We start from the raw sequence: 18,358 nt of genomic DNA, 5'->3' as shown, positions 1-18,358 counted from the left end.
CCGAATCCAGTGCTAATGGCACATGCCCGTTTTTCCATCCCTAGGAGGTGCTTTCAGAGCCTGGTGTCCTGCTGCCTGCAGCCTGTGCTGCTCTGTCCTTGTTTTCTCCTTTGTGCTCCCACCTCCCATGAAGTTCTCAAGGAGAGGTCTCCCATCTCTACACAAAGCTGGATGGCTTCACAGCCAGTATGTTGTTTTGTCTTCACATCAGCACTTTTGGAAGTTTTAAATGAGCAAAATAAAGTGTAGATGTCGTGTACATCAGTCCCATGTAAAAAGCTTCGTCAGAGTTAAAAGGGTGGATGCTTCTGAGCTTGCAGCTGGCCCATCATGTGGCTGTTGTCACTGAGAAGATACTGTGATCTTCCCAGTGGTCCTTTATGTGAAGTTATTAAGTCCCTGTAGGAAGAGGAGATGTGAAGAGCGTGGCTGCCTGCCAGCAGTAGGGATGCAGGAGATGGGCTGGTCTAGATTTTGGGCTCCAGCCCTCTGTGTGTCCTCTGCAACAGGGAATTCCTGCTTTTAGACAGGATCCGATGCTGAATTTATAGTGATCAAGAAGTGCTGACATAATTTAGCACAAAAGGGGGTTGCATTGCATGAGATCCATTGCAAGGCTGAATGAGGGGTGTTCATTGCAAGTTTTGTAGTTGTCTGCAGCAGGTTTGAGACCCAAACTTTGATCTGTGGAGCTGGTTGTTGCTGGCTTCAGACTTGGTTGCAAGTCAGCTTCTGCTGCAGGGTCTGAGCACCTCCAAGTGATTTGCCAACGTTACTGAGCTGTCGCAGCCATCTCCTGAAGCAGTGAGGGCTTCAGCTAAGCGTTTGATGGATAAATGATGTGTGACTTCCTGTGCTACAAAACCGATGGCAGGGTTCTGAGTATTGCAGGGTTCATTCTGATCATCTGTGTCATGATGTGGGGAAATGCTGGTTAGTCTTAAGTTCTCCCATTCTCTCTCCTAGGGGACTTCCTTCCTCCACCCCCACCTCCTGTGGATGACCTCGGGAATATCACATCATCACAAGGTGCCTTTCCCCCTCCACCCCCTCTGGATGATGTTACTTTCAACGTGCAGGTAAGAAGACAAGGATTTTATTGTTTGTGCAGAACTGATCAAAAAATCGTGGAAATGAATGGATGATAATAAAACAAGGTGGCAAAGTGCTGTGGTTAGAGATCATGTGTCAGGAGCAACCAATTCAGCTTTAGCAAGCTGTGTTTCCCAAGTGGGGAATATTTCCATTCAAAACTTGCTGGGCTATTAAAGGATTTTTCCCATCCGGCTTGAATTAGAAGACTAATTGCCTTCTGTCCTTGTGATGGCGGATGGGAGTGAAACCTTCCCAGAATGAATTGTTTTCTGGAAGGGCCATCTCCTTCCATGGACTGTGGAGAGACTTAGGGCAGTAATCTGATCCTAAAAGGGCTTTGTTTAGATGCCTAAATTAAGTGAAACAAATAAGCCCTGGCCCAGGCTCCCGTGATGTCACTGAGACCCTTTTCACCCCCTTTTTGCTGGTTTGTATCTGCAAGATTTGCCATCTGGATGAAAAGGCAACCTCTAAGATGCATCAGGTGATGACGGCATGTCCTGTGTGGACAGGGACGTACTTTGAATACCTTTGAAAGGTATGAACACCTTTGTGCAGACATCGCCAGCTCGCCTGGAGTGCCGGGTACTTAGGCATGTTCAGGAGAGATGTATTCAGACTGCAGGGACAGGCTGTCAAGGTGATCAAAGGATGAGGAGCTGATCTTGCTAGTGGAGACCGGAAGAGTTCGGCTTGTTAGCTGAGCAGAAGGAAGGCTGAGAAGAGAGTATGGTTGCAAATCTGAAATACCTTCGGAGGATAAGCACCAGAGAAGAACAACTGTTTCAGCTCTGGGGGAATGTTGGTGCAGGAACAGGAGAGGCTGAGCTTGCCAGAAGTGCATTCGTGCTGGTGTTTAGGAAGTTTTTAAACACTGAGACTGCAAAGGTCTGGAAGAGCCTTTCAGGAGGAGTAGTGAGAGCAAAGCGAGTGTGATCTAGGCTTGAGGCTGGTGAGAGTTGTGTAGCCACATATCCACAGCCATGGGGCTGCCCTTGATGACCCTGGAAGGCTGTGGCAGTCCTGTGCCCCTCGATGGATTTGAACCTGAGAATAAACTAGCAGGCAGACGTGAAACAGGATTCAAGAGACCTGACTTAGTTCCTGACCCCGCCACAAACTCTAGAGTCAATTCATCTACTTTGTGCCTCTGTAGAAAGAAAACATTTTCCTCCCTCGAGGGCTTCCTGTGATCTCTTGCCTGTGGCGAGATGTTCGGATGCTATCACAGTCTCCGCGTGTTCCCACAAGGGGTTCAGCGTTATGAGCAGCCTTCAAGAGGGAAGGGGTTAATGAGGATTGCGTTTTCCCTTGCCAGGAAAGTCTGCAGCCGTCAGGGATATTAGCCAAGTGTGGAGCATGGCTTTTCCCAGCCTTGGGGGAATGAAGTAATTCCCCAGCAAGTGTTGTTCTGTCTTTTTATCTCTCCAAGAAGAGTGGACCCCGTGGGAGCAGGGAGCTTCCAGACTGCCCTGGGAAGCAGCGGAGCAGCAGGCTCCTGGCAAGGACACGGCTGCCTGCGCAGGAGCCTGGGCAGTGGGAAGGGGTCCTGGCACCTCACGTGCTTCTCCGGGGTCAGGGGTCAGGCTTCCCCCTTGCCAGGTCGCCCAAGGAGGGACCTCATCATGTTTATTGGAAGGGGCTCGTGTCTTCAGCTCCTCACGCCTCCCTCCTGCCCTGGGTCCAAAGACGTGCCTGGGCTGCTGGGGGCTGTCACTGGGATGTGCCCCATGGTAGAACCACCCAGCAGGCTGGCTCTTCCCCATGGAGCTCATGAAATTGCTGTTTGTCACACCCTTTCTCACTGGCTTGGGGAAGCTGGGGCTGGAGCCGTGTTTACAGCATTGGCTTTTGGCAGGACCTTGGTTAGAGTGAGATCCCTTCGCACAGCATCCCGTTTGGAGGATGGGGAGCCTACCAGTTGTACCCCAGCACTGCTGCCTGTCACCACCCCTAGATGTGCTCTGTGCAGCAAACGGGTCCCTGCCTTTAATCTGTGCTCTCTTGTCACCTTCCTTCCCTTTCTTTTCCCTTCCATCCTCTGAAGGAGATCGGAAGGAGACAAAAGACAGGGCTAAGTCAGGAGCTGGCGGGGTCTTATGTTGCAAGATCAGCTCCTTATCTTGCAGCAGCAGCAAAAGCCAGGCTGAAGCAGGATGTAAAGCCCGAGAGATGAGGGAAAAGGGCAGGTGGCAATAAAGCAAGCTGCTCAGTGCCTTTGTGCACTGAACACAATCATTTCCACAACTCCAGACGGAGGTTGCGATGCTGAAGGAGCAAAACCAGTGGTGGCTGTGTTCCTTCTGCTGTGAATCCTTTCTTAGCCCTCAGGACATGGTTGCCTGAAGGCTGGGAGCTCATGAGCTTGTGTTGGATTGGGCTCCAGTAACAGCCAAGCCTGATTCTGCTCTCTGCTGCCAGGCCACTTCATTTCCATGCCTCAGTTTCCCCATTGCTAAATTAAAGTGCTGAGGCAGATGACCCATTCCAGAGTGTGGACCAGATCTGAGGCTGCTACCTGGGGTTGGTTTGGCCCTCGCAGACCTGACGTGAGCCCTCCAGATTATTCCAGAATTTGAAATTTATCTGCTCCAGCAAATCAGCCCCTTTACAACAGTAATTTCTCTCTGGATGGCAGAGTGCTGATGACAGCTTGTGAAACGTGTGTGCTGTGGCTCCAGGTAAAGCTTGTTATACTAGGTGTTAAGTTGACGAAGGCTGCAGAATATATGTTTAGTTTATTATCATTTCATGCGTTACTGTTAGCAGGTGGCTAAAAGCTGCACAGATTATTACAGCATTTAAAATAATAATGCCCAATTTTTGTAGGGCTGGTTTATCTCTGGATCTCTGTTTGGACAGTGGAGCTGGCCACTTAGGATCAGGTCCAAAAGGCTACTTCAGTATCTTGGAAATCAGAGGAGGTCATGAAATACCTTTACAACAGATCGGGTGTTTTCTTGTAATTTCTGTTTTCCCATCTAGATCTGTCATATTTGTATTCGCAGCAGGGCTGGGGAGGAAAAGGGAAGGAAATTTGAACTTTTTTCTTATGAACTGTAATGCTTTTAAAGGAAAAATAAAAAAGGAAATGTTTATTTTTTTTAAAAAAAGAGAGCATTGGGGCTGGGGGAGAGCTGTGTTGGGAAGTTCCCCTTTGGCTGCAGTCAGCCGGCAAAGGCGAGGGCTTGTTCCCAGAATGGTGGCGAGGGCGCGGCGATGGCGTCTGACAAATACGGACATGAGCAAAGAGCTTTTTGCCACGTTGGCTTGGGCTCAGTTTAAAAGAGAAAAAAAAAAAAATCCTGGACGGGAAGAAAAATGAAATCACTGTTTGTCAAAGGGAAATAGATAGATCTGGGAGGGAGGCAGGCACATTTTTATTAGGTTGGGGTTTTTTTTTGCCCTCTAGTTTCAAAAGAGGCATTCTGCCCAGGCCAGGGGAAGCAAAAGTGAAGAATTCTCATCAGCACCCTCCTGGGTACCGTTTGCCCGCAGAGGGGGACCCTCGCTCATGGCACCAGCAGTGTCCCCCTCACCAGGCGGGGTTGCTCAGGGATGAGGACTGTGCACAGCGTCGTGAAAAGCCTGTCCCTGCCCTGCATCCCGTCCCCGGGAGGGCTGGCCCTGGAGCCACGCGTGCTGTGGGGCAGCTCGGTAAGCCGCGTCACGGGAGCTCCACATCTCCGCTGTCTTTGAAATGAGCAGTTCTCCTCATGGCGGAGGCTCAGAGCCCGGTGTTCCGTGCCGGGGCAGGACCTCAGAGGCTCAGAGCAGATGTGACCCTCAGCTGCAGACCCGCCGAGGGCCACCTTGGAAAGACATGCATTTATGGATTGCCAAAAGAAATACGGATTACCTGCAGGTGCTGCATCTGCAGTGTGGGTCTGATTTTCATTTGGGACCCTCAATACTGAGCGAACTGGGGTTCTTTAGCTTGGAGAAGAGGAGGCTCTGGGGGGGACCTTACTGCTCTCTACAGCCACTTGAAGGGAGGCTGTAGGCAAGTGGGGGTTGTTGGTCTCTTCTCCCAGATAACAAGAGCAAACGGCCTGAAGTCACGCCGGGGGAGGTTTGGATTGGATATTAGGAAAAATTTCTTCACTGAAATGGTAGTCAAGCATTGGAACAGGCTGTCCAGGGGTGTGGTGGAATCACCATCCCTGGAAGTATTTTAAAAATGCATAGATGCGTTGCCTAATGACATGGTTTAGCGATGGACTTGGCGGTCTTGGGTTAATGGTTGGACTTGATGATCTCAAAGGCCTTTTCCAACCTAAATGATTCTATGATTCTGTGCTACTGCAACATGGAAAGGAGAGGACTGTGTTCGGTTGGGAGATCACCTCTTTCCCAGCAACCCCTGGCTGTTATCAGTGTGGGTTTTATTGACCGGCCACAAAACACTTTACAAAAGAAATACCAGTCTCTCCCTGATAAGGAAGCTGAAGCAGGGAAAATGCTTTGCCTAGGTCACCAGCCTGACCTGCAGCCGTCTAAAAATAGGACCTAGATCTCCTGCATCCCAGAGCAATTCTGTCTGCTACATCGCACCACCTCATTACTGTAAAAACTGCAGATTAATGAGTGAACACCATCAGCGGCTGAAAACAGAAATAATTAAAGAATTTGGAATATACCAAAGAGGATGTGCGGAAGTGGTTTAGGACAGGGGTTAGAGTGAGGAAACAATTAGACTTAGAACACTTGCATGAGGTGCAATATAAAACATTGTTATAAGCATCTATGAATGGAGGGGCTACAGTGCTGCAGCTGTGTGGGCAGGGAACTATTCCCCTGTTCAGACCTACTTGCGATACGCAGAAAATGAGCTGAAGGGCTCAAGTTCCTCTTGCCAAGGAATTTTGGAAGGAGAGATGCTGATAGGCGTATGTGCCTTCCTTTGCAAGGCTGTTCAGAGGAGACCCGGCTCGCTTCTACCTAGTGCTCACGCCCAGGAGAAAGTGGGAACGTGTTGATAGATGTGAGCAGTGCGTCTCACCCGCGTTACGGAGGAGGCTGCCTGGCATTTCGCTGTCTGACTCCCTCCCAGTTCGCCGCTGTGGCGGTGCCTCTTTGTGGGCTCTGACTCACTGGTTAAGGAGACAGCCGGCATGGAGGACATTTTTTTTTTTTCTTTCTTTCTTTCTTTTTTTAATTTTGGGTGCACATGTTGACAAATAGTTGGGGAGGGAAGAGTGTGATTTTTGCCTTCAGGGGGTGCTGCCTTAAATAACACATCTCCTGCTCAGCAGCGTGGTGGCTGGGCTCTGCCTGGGTGCCGGGCTTGCTTTAAATTGCCTGCCTTTTAATGTTTGGAGAAGCCGAAAAGGCCAAAGAGAGCAGAACGTGTGTTCAGCCTCCCTCTAGTGCTAGATTTTGTTAATCATCGGGATTATTGGCCTGGGTGCAGGTGCTCGCTGGCGAGGAACATCAGTAAGGCAGCAGAGCTCTAGCTGCCGGCAGGGTCGCCTGGCTCTGGGCAAGCAGCAGTAGCTCCCGGTGACTCTGTAAATAAAGCCATAGTCTGTGTGTATTGCTTGCCACTCAAGATCCAGCTTTTGCAGATTTCTGGGACTCATAACCTGATTTATTAAAATCCATGCAATAAGCAACTGCCTTTTACCTAAGTTGAAGCCGTGTCCAACAGTATAAATAAATTACCTGGTAATGTTAAACCTCTTACTCAAACCTTGGCTTTGCAGGAATGCTTTTGATCTGTCTCCCTTCTTCTGCCTTCCGTGTGTGTTTGAGAAACAGGAATGCTCTGAATTAGTCGTGAACAAATAACATGTATGCTTTCTGCATGTTGAAACGCTCACTGGGTCTCTACAGATCAATATATGTTTGCTTTATAATAGAGGTTTCTAGGCACTAAAGTGAGAAAAATCAGTAATACAAAGTCTGTATATGTTGATGAATATCTGGATGCATGATAGATAATGCTTGTTTTCCTCATACGCTTATAAATATACACTATATTTGTGTATGAGAAATGCGTAATGCGTGGGGATATAGAGCAGACCGCCACATTATTGGGGAACAAGGATTGCACGTTTTATCCCTGCTGCTTTTTTATCCCTTTCTGCGGGTAGCATGACCAATAGATCCAGGATGACAAGAGAAAAGGAACACTGAGCACTTCTTTCAGGCAGCTCTTGATGCAACCCATCTTACACGCATGTTTGTTTTACAATGCCAAACCACATTCTATTTTAAATCTTTAATGAACCTCTGTTCCCATCTATGTAACTTTCCAATCCTTACTCTCTTCAGAATAGACAAAGATGCTTATTATAAACCACAGATTTTACTGAAAGGGTAAACTGGAGAAGTTTTAATTGTACAGCGTAAGCCTGCCATTCATCTCTCTGCCTGGCTATTAATATCTTGGCAGTGTTATAATGCAATACAGCCTTTAATAGCTAAACCTCTCGGCAAGGACTACAAAAGAAGCAAGGATCCAAACAGTTAACTGTGCTCATTATTTTCATCACGCTTATTACTGTGCTATTTAATGTATTTGTTATGTTATTGTTTAATATAGTAACACAGCGCACACAGGATGCGCCGGGACCTGCACTGGTGCACACTCATGCCTTCTTTGGGAGGAGGGATGTGACTGAGGCTGGGAGATGCCTTCGGAGATGGAACAGAACAGCTTTTGATAATCTGCCGTACAGCGGGTGATGAGGTGAGGGAGGAGAAGAAAGTAAAAGCCTAATACACATCATATGTAAATAAGAGTATGAGACCATCCAAAAAGTTGTGAGAGGAAACAGAAAGGTCAGAAATGTTGCTGATTGTGATGGTCAGAGATCATCAAGCTAAAACCATCGCAGGGTGAGACACAGGGCAGTGTTATACACATGTGCCAGCTTGGGTCCAAACAGCGGGCTGTCGTTCCCCAGAGCTGTGCCCAAGGTTACAAGCCCTGGTGGGCATCTCCTGGCTCTTGTGGGTATGTCTTTGTGGGACACTGTCACAGTGCCGGCGCTGGAGTTGGGTTCACTGCACCTGCAGAGAGGTTAATATGTAACCTGGATTATCCACCCGTGGATAATAGAGACATGAATGTGGAAAGTAATAGGGGAGGCATGAAGAGCATGCAGAAAAAGCAAGCGATTTTATTCTGTCAGAGCTAGTATCAGCTTGTGACAGACAAAAAAGAAGCAATAACATCATTATATCCAAGGTAGAATTATTTAAGCAGAGGGAAAATAAAAAGATAATGAAGATGTGGGAATTCTCCCATCAAAGCAGATGAGCTGAGTGGTGGAAGAGAGTGAGATAACATGATCGGTATTGAAGAAATTTCCATTCTTCTCATTTCTGAGTGCTGTTCAAGTCTTCTGTTGGATTAGCAGGTCCTAGAAATGATGTCTTGCAAGATCAGTTGCTCCTGTGTCAAATCCTGGGTAGGTGCATTGCATTAGGGAACTGTAATGCAGCGACAAGACTCAGACAAACTGTCAATAGCAAGAAGGAATTCTAAAAATTGCAGCAGACAAATTATTTTGCCTTTTCTATGAAGCTGTCTGGGATTGGAAGATGCGGTTTAGAAAGTCAGAGCCTTTCCATGCAGCTTGGGCGTGGTGGTAGGCTGGAACGTGACAGAGCAGACAGTCAGATTGCCACCTTGGTTTTGGTGCTTTAAGTACTATGATGCTGCACAATACAGAAATGAGCTTTGGTCAAACAAGATGAAAGGAAATACAGCTGTACTGACTGGAGGATCCACTGTCTGTCTAAGTTCAGTTTTGCAGCCCTGGAGTAGTTCAAAGAGTAGGGCAAACTTCATCCTATTTTTGATGCAAATTTTGCTGAAAGTATTCAGAGGTGGATATGGAGAAGCTGTGAGAGTATCTTATTTCCAAGAATGGAAGTGGCTCAAACGCAGGTTCCTGTCTCTGTTTTTTTAGTTTCTATCACTGGGGAAAAACAGCTTCAGCTGCCATGACGGGTGGTTTTGTTGTCAGAAAGTGTTGCCTCTGCAAAGAGAGTGTGACACAGTGACTGTGCAAGCTAAAAGGTGGTAGAAATACCAATGTGAAATGTTGTTGTAGCCAGTCCTGGAGGAATTTGTTCCAGAACAAGAGGACAGGCATGATTTTAAGTGTCTGCTGCCATTAAACTCCATCCTTGCAGGACCATTCCCCACAATTGTATTTTTCAGTTTTGATCTGTTGATGAAAATGCAGGATGTTGATTGGCTTTAACACACAAGGAGCAGGTAAGGAAGAGCATCTGGAAAACATCACCTGATATTTTTAGTGGTGTGAGGAGTAAAATAGAAATGTTTGGGAGAGCTGTAGCAACTCCAAGTGTGGCTGAAGCCAGCAAGTGACAGCTCTGCCAGAGGTGCTGTACAAACTCCTCTCATTCAACAGTCCCAAGCTACAGCTCCTTCTCTCTCCATCCTCTCATTTCTGCATCTCTCTCTTGCCATGGAAACAACCTTGTGTCTTGTGGCATCCCAGGTTGAGCCTTCCTCTTCAGCTCTATTACTCCACTCACTCCTGAGTCGCTTTCCCCCCTTGCCCCCCTGTCTCTGGCTCTGCAAACTGCCCTGCTTCTGCCCTGCAATACCCCTCTGCATCTTCCCGAAAGATGCCGCTGCCGAGGCCTGTGCAGACGTTCGGGTGTCCATGCTTCCCGCGGGCTGTGGTGGGGCTGCCCCTGGGAGTGACGTTTGCTTGGTGCTAAGGTCAGGTGAGCCTCTTGAAGACATTTAGGAGGAATACACGCTCTGTGCAGAAGCAAATGTGTTTGGGTTCTGTGGCTGTGTTGGTCCTAAACAGAGATGCAGTTAAAAGAGATTTTCCTGAGGTCTAACATGTACTGGGGACAACATGTTTTCTGATGCTTTAATTCTTACTTGAAAAATAACAACTTACATTCATTTATCTGCGCATGGACAGTATCAAAATAAACCTTGGAGCTCACCCGGGAGGGATCTGCACGCTGGTGTTTCTCCGCAGGGTTTTGCGGTGGTCTCTGGGCAGCGCAAGTTACTTCTTGTTCAGCGTTCTGTGTAATTCAGGTCCTCTTTCTGCAGCTGAGGTTCTCACTTAAGGCATGTGTAGAAGGTAAGGTGTCCAACTGAGGAGGTGGTTGTTAAAAAAGAAAGAAAACCCATGGTCATCCAGCCAAATCAAATACCAGACGCACATCTGGCAGCCTTGAAGGGAAGGTAAAAGTGGACCTAATGGTTCAGAAAATGAGATTGCAAACTTCTTGAAGGCAAGGACCTTCCTTCCTCTGTGGATCGGAACTGCAGGGTCTGTGCAGCCGGGCTTGCCCACCCCGTGGACTGCGGCCATCGACCGCCCTGAAAACGTGCGGACTGAGACAGAGTCCAGATTTTCCTCTTCCTCATTTTGAGAGACATATAGTAGATTTTTAGCGTGACTCATTTCTGCAGAAGCCAAACACAAGCCGTTGACTTTCATGTCATTTTATACATTGATTTTGCTGTCATTTTGCCAGGCTCATTGGAAGATTCTTGAATCCTTGCAAACTTTTTGGCGCACACCCCTTCCTATTAGAGCAAAACAAGCAAACAAATTCTGAAGTATGTTACATGTTTAACTTCTGGACCTGGAGCTTATTGAGGCTGTGAAAGTTGAGTGGCCAATTCTAATTTTATTTTTTTTTTTTCTGGTGGTGATTTCCTAATAGCTTCACGGCCCATATTCAGGAATGCTTTCTGAATTTCAGAGAAGCTTGACTGTGTGCTTAAACTTCATTAAAGTTGATAGTACTTAGGCACACATGTAAAATTAAGCATATGCTTATGTTTTATACAGCCTTTTGCAGGTGACACAAGCAGCTGCATATGGGTTTCCAACATGTGATTAAGTTCCAAAAGGAGTTTTTAAAAACAGTTTTAGTCAACCTTAATTTTCTGAAATTGGTAGCTTTAACAAAACCTATCTTTTTTGATTAAAATTGCCTGAGACGTGTCCCTTTTAAAAAGCTCTTCATTTAACTGTCACAATACACAGTCTTGTGTGGGATAGAGTTTGTTCATGTAAATTTGATTTCCACTTAAAGTGGTACAGACACAAAATGATTTCAATAGATCTTTATGAAAGCGGCGGTGCTGTTGCTTTCTCACCTCTGTCGATGTGGGGGCCAGGCAGAGGCATTAAATTGTCAGCTGTGCCGTTCTGCATATCGCAGATCATAAAGCTGGTCACCCAGGGAGACCAAAGGCATCCAGCCTTGATCTGCAGACATCAAGAGATGGGGGGATCTTGGAAGTTTGTTCTAGCATTTAATTACCTGCAATATTATGCATAAGTGAATATCTCTGTTATTTTTAAATAGAATTTCCCTGGCTTCGGCTTTCCAGCTGCCGTGTGTTTTTTCTATTTTGCTAGATTGGGCAGTCTTGTGGTATTTGGCACTTTCATTCTGTGAAGCTGTTTAGATATTGCTGTCGAGCTACTCTATCTCCTTCATAAGTGAAACCAAGTGAGCTCTCTATGTGTCTCCTCGTCAGCTGTTTCTGCTTTTCTGGGGCATCTCTCAAGTTTTGAAAATGCCGTCTTCAACAGTGGACACGGTATTTCAGCACGAGACTCAGCAGAAGTGTTGAAAGGAGTAAAATCACCTTCAGCTCTGTGCTTTCCTTGCTCCAGGATGGTGCGGCACTGGGCAAGAGCTCGTGTTTGGTGTGGTTTTTCCCTATGGAATATAAATTTAGAGTCGAGGGGCTGGGTATGACAGCTTACCCTGTGTGTAGGCGTGTGTAATTCATGGCTTGTCAGACATGTCCTGTGCCGTCGGAGGCATCCTCCTCTACCCTCTTCTCTTACGCCAGAAAAGGAAAGAGGAAGATCATGACTTGGCGAGGATGCGGAGATGAAGGGAGTCTTTACTCTTGGACATCACCATGGGATCTTTTATAAACATAACGTTCACGTCGTGTGAGTCAGCAGGAAGGTCTTCCTTTATTGCAGTAGACACTTAATGAGCTGTTTGGTTTCTACATTGATTAAACTTTGCAACTGTATTGGGGTAGTTGGTTACTCTTCGGTTATGGTTCCCCTTGGAGGCAGATGATGAGATATCCGATATCTCCTCTTAGTTTTCAGTTTTTCTGCAAGCAGCAATACTCTGCGGGGAACATCAGTTCTGCTTGATGGCTAATTAAACATTACTTTGTGACAATATTGGAGCAGATTTTAAGTTGGTGGGGGAGTGGGCAAAGAAAGGGGAAACTTTTAACAGTCACTATAATTATCAATAACAAGTCCTAATGTAATTGCATTAATTAAAAGAAAAAGGATATATTCCCTGCTGCTGTAAACTTAGTTAAAGTCTGTGAAAGTCATGCTGTGTCAAAAGGATTTCATGGCCAGCGTTCTTGCCCCGTGAACAGAGAGGTAGTGCTGTCCTGCAGAAGGCATAAAGAAAAAATTGATATATTCCACTTTATATTGTATATTCTGGTGATGAACAGCAGCGTTGCACTAATTCAATTTAATTCCCAAGGACGAGTGATTGTAACTCCACCCGGAGAATATTAAATTGCCTTAATGGAAAAATAAACTGGTTTTATTCTCCCCCTTCTCTCCCCATCTTCCCCATTCAGTTTTCAAATAACTTTATGTGCCTCCTTAGTTTATTAATACACTTCTCATCTTGCTGCTGATTTTGCATCTGGTAACACTTAACACAGACAAGACTCCCAAAGCTTTTGATCAGACATGTTAAGTAAACTATCAGGACCGTCAGGTCTGCTGCTCTGGCAGATGTTGGCTCGTGGGACAACTCCTCTCTCTTCATACCCTGACTGTCCCTTATCAAATCCATCCTGTTGATTTCATGTGCTTGAGGACCACAGTGCCTCTTCCCCATGTACGAGCTGGCCACGTACGAAGATCCTCTGACCGGCTGAACAGCATTTATTGTTTTGCTGTTTTCAGTAGCAGTGCAGTTTTGGGAGCACCATTTAGCCAGCCTTGAAACTTCCAGGACTTCCTTCCATGAACAAAGCATAGCAGTCAGAAACCCCAAAAAGCCAGGTGCAGGTTTGAGTGCTCGAGGTAGGGGTGTCAGTCTGGGATACAGGGAGCTGGATAACGCTGCCTGGGACAGAGCAGATGGGGGCTGGGGGGACCAGGCAGCACAGGACCTTTGTCTTGGCGTCTCCAGCTTCAGGGCACCTACAAGCGCATCCCTGGGCTGCAAGGCAGATCTTGTTGAGTGGTTTGACCTATTTGCTGCATCCTCTTTACTCCTGTCGCACAATTGCCTTCTGTTCTCCTAAAAGGGTGGCAATGGGACAGGGAGTGTTGCAAGTCTCCTCCTGGGCTGTTGTCCATAAGTCACCCATGCTGGCCTTGGACCCAGTGCTTCAGCAGAGCGTGCCCCAAATCACGGAGCCTCTTGGCTAAACTTCTGTGATGCAGCTTCATCCTTTTGTGGTTTTGCTCACTCATCTAATATCCAGAGCCAGATCCTCTTCTGTGGTCTTGAGAAGTGTGGACAAACTGTGGGTCTTTGTGGCAAAACTTCTCTCCAGCATTAGAGGCAGGAGCCGTTCGGAAGGGAATGTAGTCCTGGGCTCTGCTGTGGCGTTACTGGTGCCCGTGGACTCTGATGACACCCCGCCCCCAAGCAGAGCCAAGGTGCTGGTTTCAGACTGGGGGCCCTCAGGATGTGCAGAGGGCAATGGCTTATTAAATGTTGATGGAAGAAGGACCACTGGCCACAAACTGGTGCTCAGCATGGTGGTGGCTTGGATCCAGCCCCCTCTGACTGTGTGGAATCAGGACCATCCTGCAGTGAAATTGCAGCTGGATCTTGGATGGCTTTGACAGTGGTCTGTTGTCTTCTGGCATGTTTTGTCAGGGCTAGTACACCAAATACAGAGAATGAAATGTCCATTAAGGACCTGGGCTGGCCCACTGGGTTAGTGTCTTCATGGCCAAAAAGAGCTTGTTTGTGTCTGTCTGAGTTGCAGCACCTCGCTCCCACCCCTCTACCTGCTTTCCCTACCTGGGGCTGGTATCCCGTTGACAATAAGCTCCTTGGGACAGGGATATTTCCTAACTATTGTTTTTGAGCAGTGCCTGTCACACTAATCTCTAGGGAAATATAAACCTTTATTGTCATACAGATTCATAACTGCAACAGTCGTTGCTGTCTTTCATATGTGTCCCAGGAGGCTGAGTGCAATTGGCTGTGATTTCTGTTGTGTCGGCTACAAGGAGGGGAGAAGTGGGTTTCCAGGGGTTTGTCCAAGCACTGGCACTAAGGAGATGGTCAGTTATTAACCTGCAGAGACTGACATGTACCCACCAGCAGAAGTGGTTCCTGGCTGGTGTTGACTGGTGGATAGAAAGTACAAGTGGAGGCTTCAAGTAAATGACTATGGAGAGCCAAATCCCATCACCGGTGGTCAGTACTGAGTGTCCAGAGGAAAACGTAAAAGGAGAAGCAGAGAATTTTTAAGGATTTTGGTGTTTTCTTCCACGTGTTTCTCCGGTGGCTTTTGAAACCCATGAACTCATAACCACAGCATCTTGCAGCAGAAGTGGCTCTGCAGTTCAGCAGCATGTTGTGTGATGGAACACCTACTGCCTTTTCTTTGTTTCGAGACTGATGCCTTCTACTTTCATGCTTTCTTCTTCTGTTATCTGCTTTCTCTGTTTTGGCTTTTAAAAACAGTTTTATTATTTGTCATTTTTATAAGCCTCCTACACTACACTGAGTTTATAAATTGGTTGTTAAGGTTTTGCAAGATGTCTCCTAGCAGTGCTTAGCAGATAACTTTTCTTCATCTGCTGGTTCATTTGCCCCAGCTGTAAGCCCGTGCAGCTCTTCACAACACCTTGTTGCTTCAGAGATAGTATCAATTAATCCTCAGGATACGTGGTGCTGTTTGTATTTTCCATGAGTGGAGAAGTTACGTGTGGGACTGCGGCGATGCTGGACCCGTGCCATAGGTCTGGGGCTGGGCTGAGCTCGGACCTCAGGAGCGCAGCCCCCTTCACCCTGCTGTGTCTCCTGCGGTTTGCTGTGGCACAACTGCTGGTGTAAACTTTGACAAGGGAAGATATTTGGCACATGTATTGACCCTTTTTGGGGCAGTTAGGTAGGTAGGCTGGTGTTTAGTGGATGATTGCCCCCCACCCCATTTAAGTCCCATTCCAGATAGGCCCACCTGCCTTATGGGGTGATCTTCAAAAGTGGCCGGAGTTGTAAAAATGTTGCTCAGTTAAATGACAGCAGCATCTGAGAGACACCAAATGGTGCCTTTGAACAGCTACTTTAAACTTTTGAAGTGTTTTCCTTTGGTCCTGCTAATATCCCGCAACACAAACCAGGTAAAACTATTCTGTGCCTGAAAAAAAGAACGGGGAAAAAATAAATCAAAACCTAACTTCCCTTTGGCTTTTATCCTTGATGTCATCAAAAGACTAAAAAGGATATTTCAGGCCTGGCTTCAGCCTGATGGAACAGCAGGGAAGTTCTTTTCTATTAGATCCTTGATACAATCACGTCTGGTGAAATCACTGCGGTCACATCTGCTGAAATCTTCCATCATTTCGGATTTGTTTCAAAAGACTCAATCTTTCTGTTTTCAAAGGGCATGACTACTTTTCTAGCCCCTCCTTGGTGCCTGGAACAGTGATTAGGCATCAATCAAGCATCTTAGGTCCCTCTCGCCCAAATGCTGCAGTCAGCTCTTGTCTCCTTGTGTGTGCTTGGTGGGGCAGCCGCTTGGGACCGTTTTAGTGTACATTGAGGAATTTGAAAGAAAATGTTTGCACTTGCCTTTAGGCTCAGGGGAGAATAGACACAGCAGCTCATCTTCAGGGTGCATTATTTTCATGATAGATACCCTTGAGGGTGCATCTTTTTGCCACTGCAGTGTCTTTTGGGGCTTTAGATGGCTTTTGTGACCTTTAAAAGAAGACTGGGAAATTCTACAGTGAGAGAGATAGGGTAGCAAGGGTGTATGTCTGGAAAAGGATCTTGCCTCTGGCAGCGGTATTGCTGGAGAAAGTGCAAAAAAAGGGGGCTTTTGAGGAAAAATAAATGCCAAACCCCAGCCTGAAGTATATCAAGACTGAATCACTTCTTTCCTTCTCACAGTCTCTTCTTGTACGTGTAGTGCTTGCCATCAAAAATCAAACATCTTTCCCTCCTCTTCCCCCACCTGCCCCTAGCTAAAACGGGACATAAGAGCCCCGTCCTTCTTTCTCTGTCTGTGGCTCTGTCTAAGCCCAGTGCCCAAGGCCACAGAGCAGAAATGCTAACTCCTTGTTTGGCGAGCTGTTTCATTTGCTCTTCCTACCACCTCAGTGCCTACCCAAGGGTTCTGACAGCCTGCAGAGCGTGGCAGGCGGCTGCTGCGGCTGCAGCCTGGTGGAAACAGGCAGCGGTCACTGAATTTATGAGCTCTTGCCGCCTCGCCTGTGGCTCAGTCGCGTTTACCAGAGGAAAAGACAATGAAGTCTTTCAGGGCAAAAGTCCTTATTTACTATCTACTGGCTCACAAGCCCTGAATTGCCTGAATTTGCCTCTTCCTTGCTCCTCTCATTACTTTAGTCCTCCCTTTCCATGATTCCCTTTGCTGCAGAGGGCTTTTCTGCTCCCTGCTTTGCCTGATTCTCAGATGTGTAAATGCAAACACTGTTGATTTGTTGCAGCCCAAAGAGAGCTCCCCAGGCACCTCTGGCTCCCAGTAAAACCAAGGTGCCGGGAGCAGAAGACACCAGGGGGAGGGGAGGCAGCTTGTTTGTTCCAAGTCATTAGCTATGACCTTTCTTAATATCCGTGGTGTTCATCTCCATTCTTCCACTTGTGAGTTATGAGGTTATCAGTGACTTGCGATAGCAGAGTGTGCAGAGTGAGCTGATGCTAGAAGGAAGGTTGTGTGTCTAGCTGGAGCTCTGCTGTCTTGGATGTGTCTGTGCATATATAACAGCGCTGCATTTCCCAATGACAACAGCTTGCATTCCTGGGGCACAGCTCGGAGGATGAGCTGGCCACAACGCTCGTGAAAGCCACTCAGCTCAGCCTACTTTAGAGAAGACTTGAGCAAGGCTGAGGTGGAAGGGGAGAAGGTGGATCTCGATGCTGGAAAATTGCGCTGCAGCAAGCAAAGTCTTGATGCTCTGAAAGTGTTCAGGAGTCTGGCTGTTGCTTTATGTTGGTAGAAAATACACACCCGGGCTCTGGAGTTACTTCTAACCTGCTGTCCATGTAAGTCAGCAGGTCGCTACTGCAGAGTCACCCTCCATCTTTCCCAAAAGAGCAACACCGATGGGCATCAGCGTGATTTTCCATAGAGGCTCAGAGGCCAGCCTGGCAGCCCATATCACATCTCTCATGCCAGGAGCTAATTACTGTCCCAAGCTGCAGCACTGCGTGGCAGCAAACAGGGCATGGAGAGAGGGGAAAACAGAATAAAAGAGAGGCGGCTGGGTCTGGGTAGGGAAAGGAATTCGGAGCAGGAGCTAGGAAGGACATCTGGGAGCCAGATTCTTCTCTTTGAGCCCGTGGCAAGGAGCTGGCTTGGACAAACAAGAAGTGTTCTTGTTTCTCTGCTCTAACCTGCAAAATGTGGTAAGAGTCAGTGATCTAGGTTGTAGGAAAAGGTGGCATCTAGGGAAATCAGCGTGCTTTTCATGTCTCCTAGCTCAGTGAATAGTCTTACAGCCTTTTTAGCAGTGAAGCAAACTTTGATGCTGCGCATTGCCCTCTGCATGGCATGTTCTGTAATGAATGTCCCTTGGGGTGGTGCAGGGGGACCTGTGGCACTGACTGGTGTTGGGTGGTAGGATTAGCAAAATTAAAGCCAGTTTTCATCAGAACACCGTGAGCTGAGAGGGCTCAGGAGTGGATTACCATCACAGCTACTCTGAGCTGCACACCAGGAGTTCAGGGGTGGACAAACAAGCCAAGCAGTGAAGCTCTCTGCTGCTTTTCTCTCTTTTGCCTCGCAGCAGGGACTGAGCCAGGGGATAGGAGTGTAGGCATTGCAGAAGTTCACGTGAGTCTCTGGCATGAGTAATTTGTTGGACTGGGTTGGCTTATGTTTGCTTTTTGTCGAACTCACGTCGGTCGGGCCAAAGATAGCATCCTTTTTTTTCTAAACCCATTTTTCCATATTCTGTTGGCTGAAAGGGAGGGCGCACAAGCGACATGTCTGCAACAATGCTGTAAATCCAGACAGAAATAGAATTAGTGGTTCTTTCTGGTTCCGGTGTTTGTATCTGCGAGGTCGTGAGCTTAAACA

At 47.2% G+C, this 18,358-nt stretch overlaps 1 protein-coding gene across 9 annotated transcripts in view; it reads left to right on the top strand.

Annotated features, from left to right (window-relative positions):
• Positions 1-18,358, top strand: part of LPP (LIM domain containing preferred translocation partner in lipoma) — a 356,437-nt gene that overhangs the window by 164,280 nt on the left and 173,799 nt on the right. For all 9 annotated transcript variants that reach the window (XM_055723235.1, XM_055723233.1, XM_055723237.1 and 6 more), the window contains one exon: positions 967-1,079. In XM_055723235.1, the coding sequence (XP_055579210.1) occupies positions 967-1,079 (113 nt within the window). The remainder of the gene's footprint in view (positions 1-966; positions 1,080-18,358) is intronic.

The sequence above is a fragment of the Falco cherrug genome, chromosome 11 (genome assembly GCF_023634085.1).
Source record: "Falco cherrug isolate bFalChe1 chromosome 11, bFalChe1.pri, whole genome shotgun sequence".
In the NCBI taxonomy this organism is placed as follows: Eukaryota; Metazoa; Chordata; class Aves; order Falconiformes; family Falconidae; genus Falco; species Falco cherrug.
The sequence above is the reverse complement of the archived record's forward strand: the minus strand, read 5'-3'. Positions and strand labels throughout refer to the sequence as shown.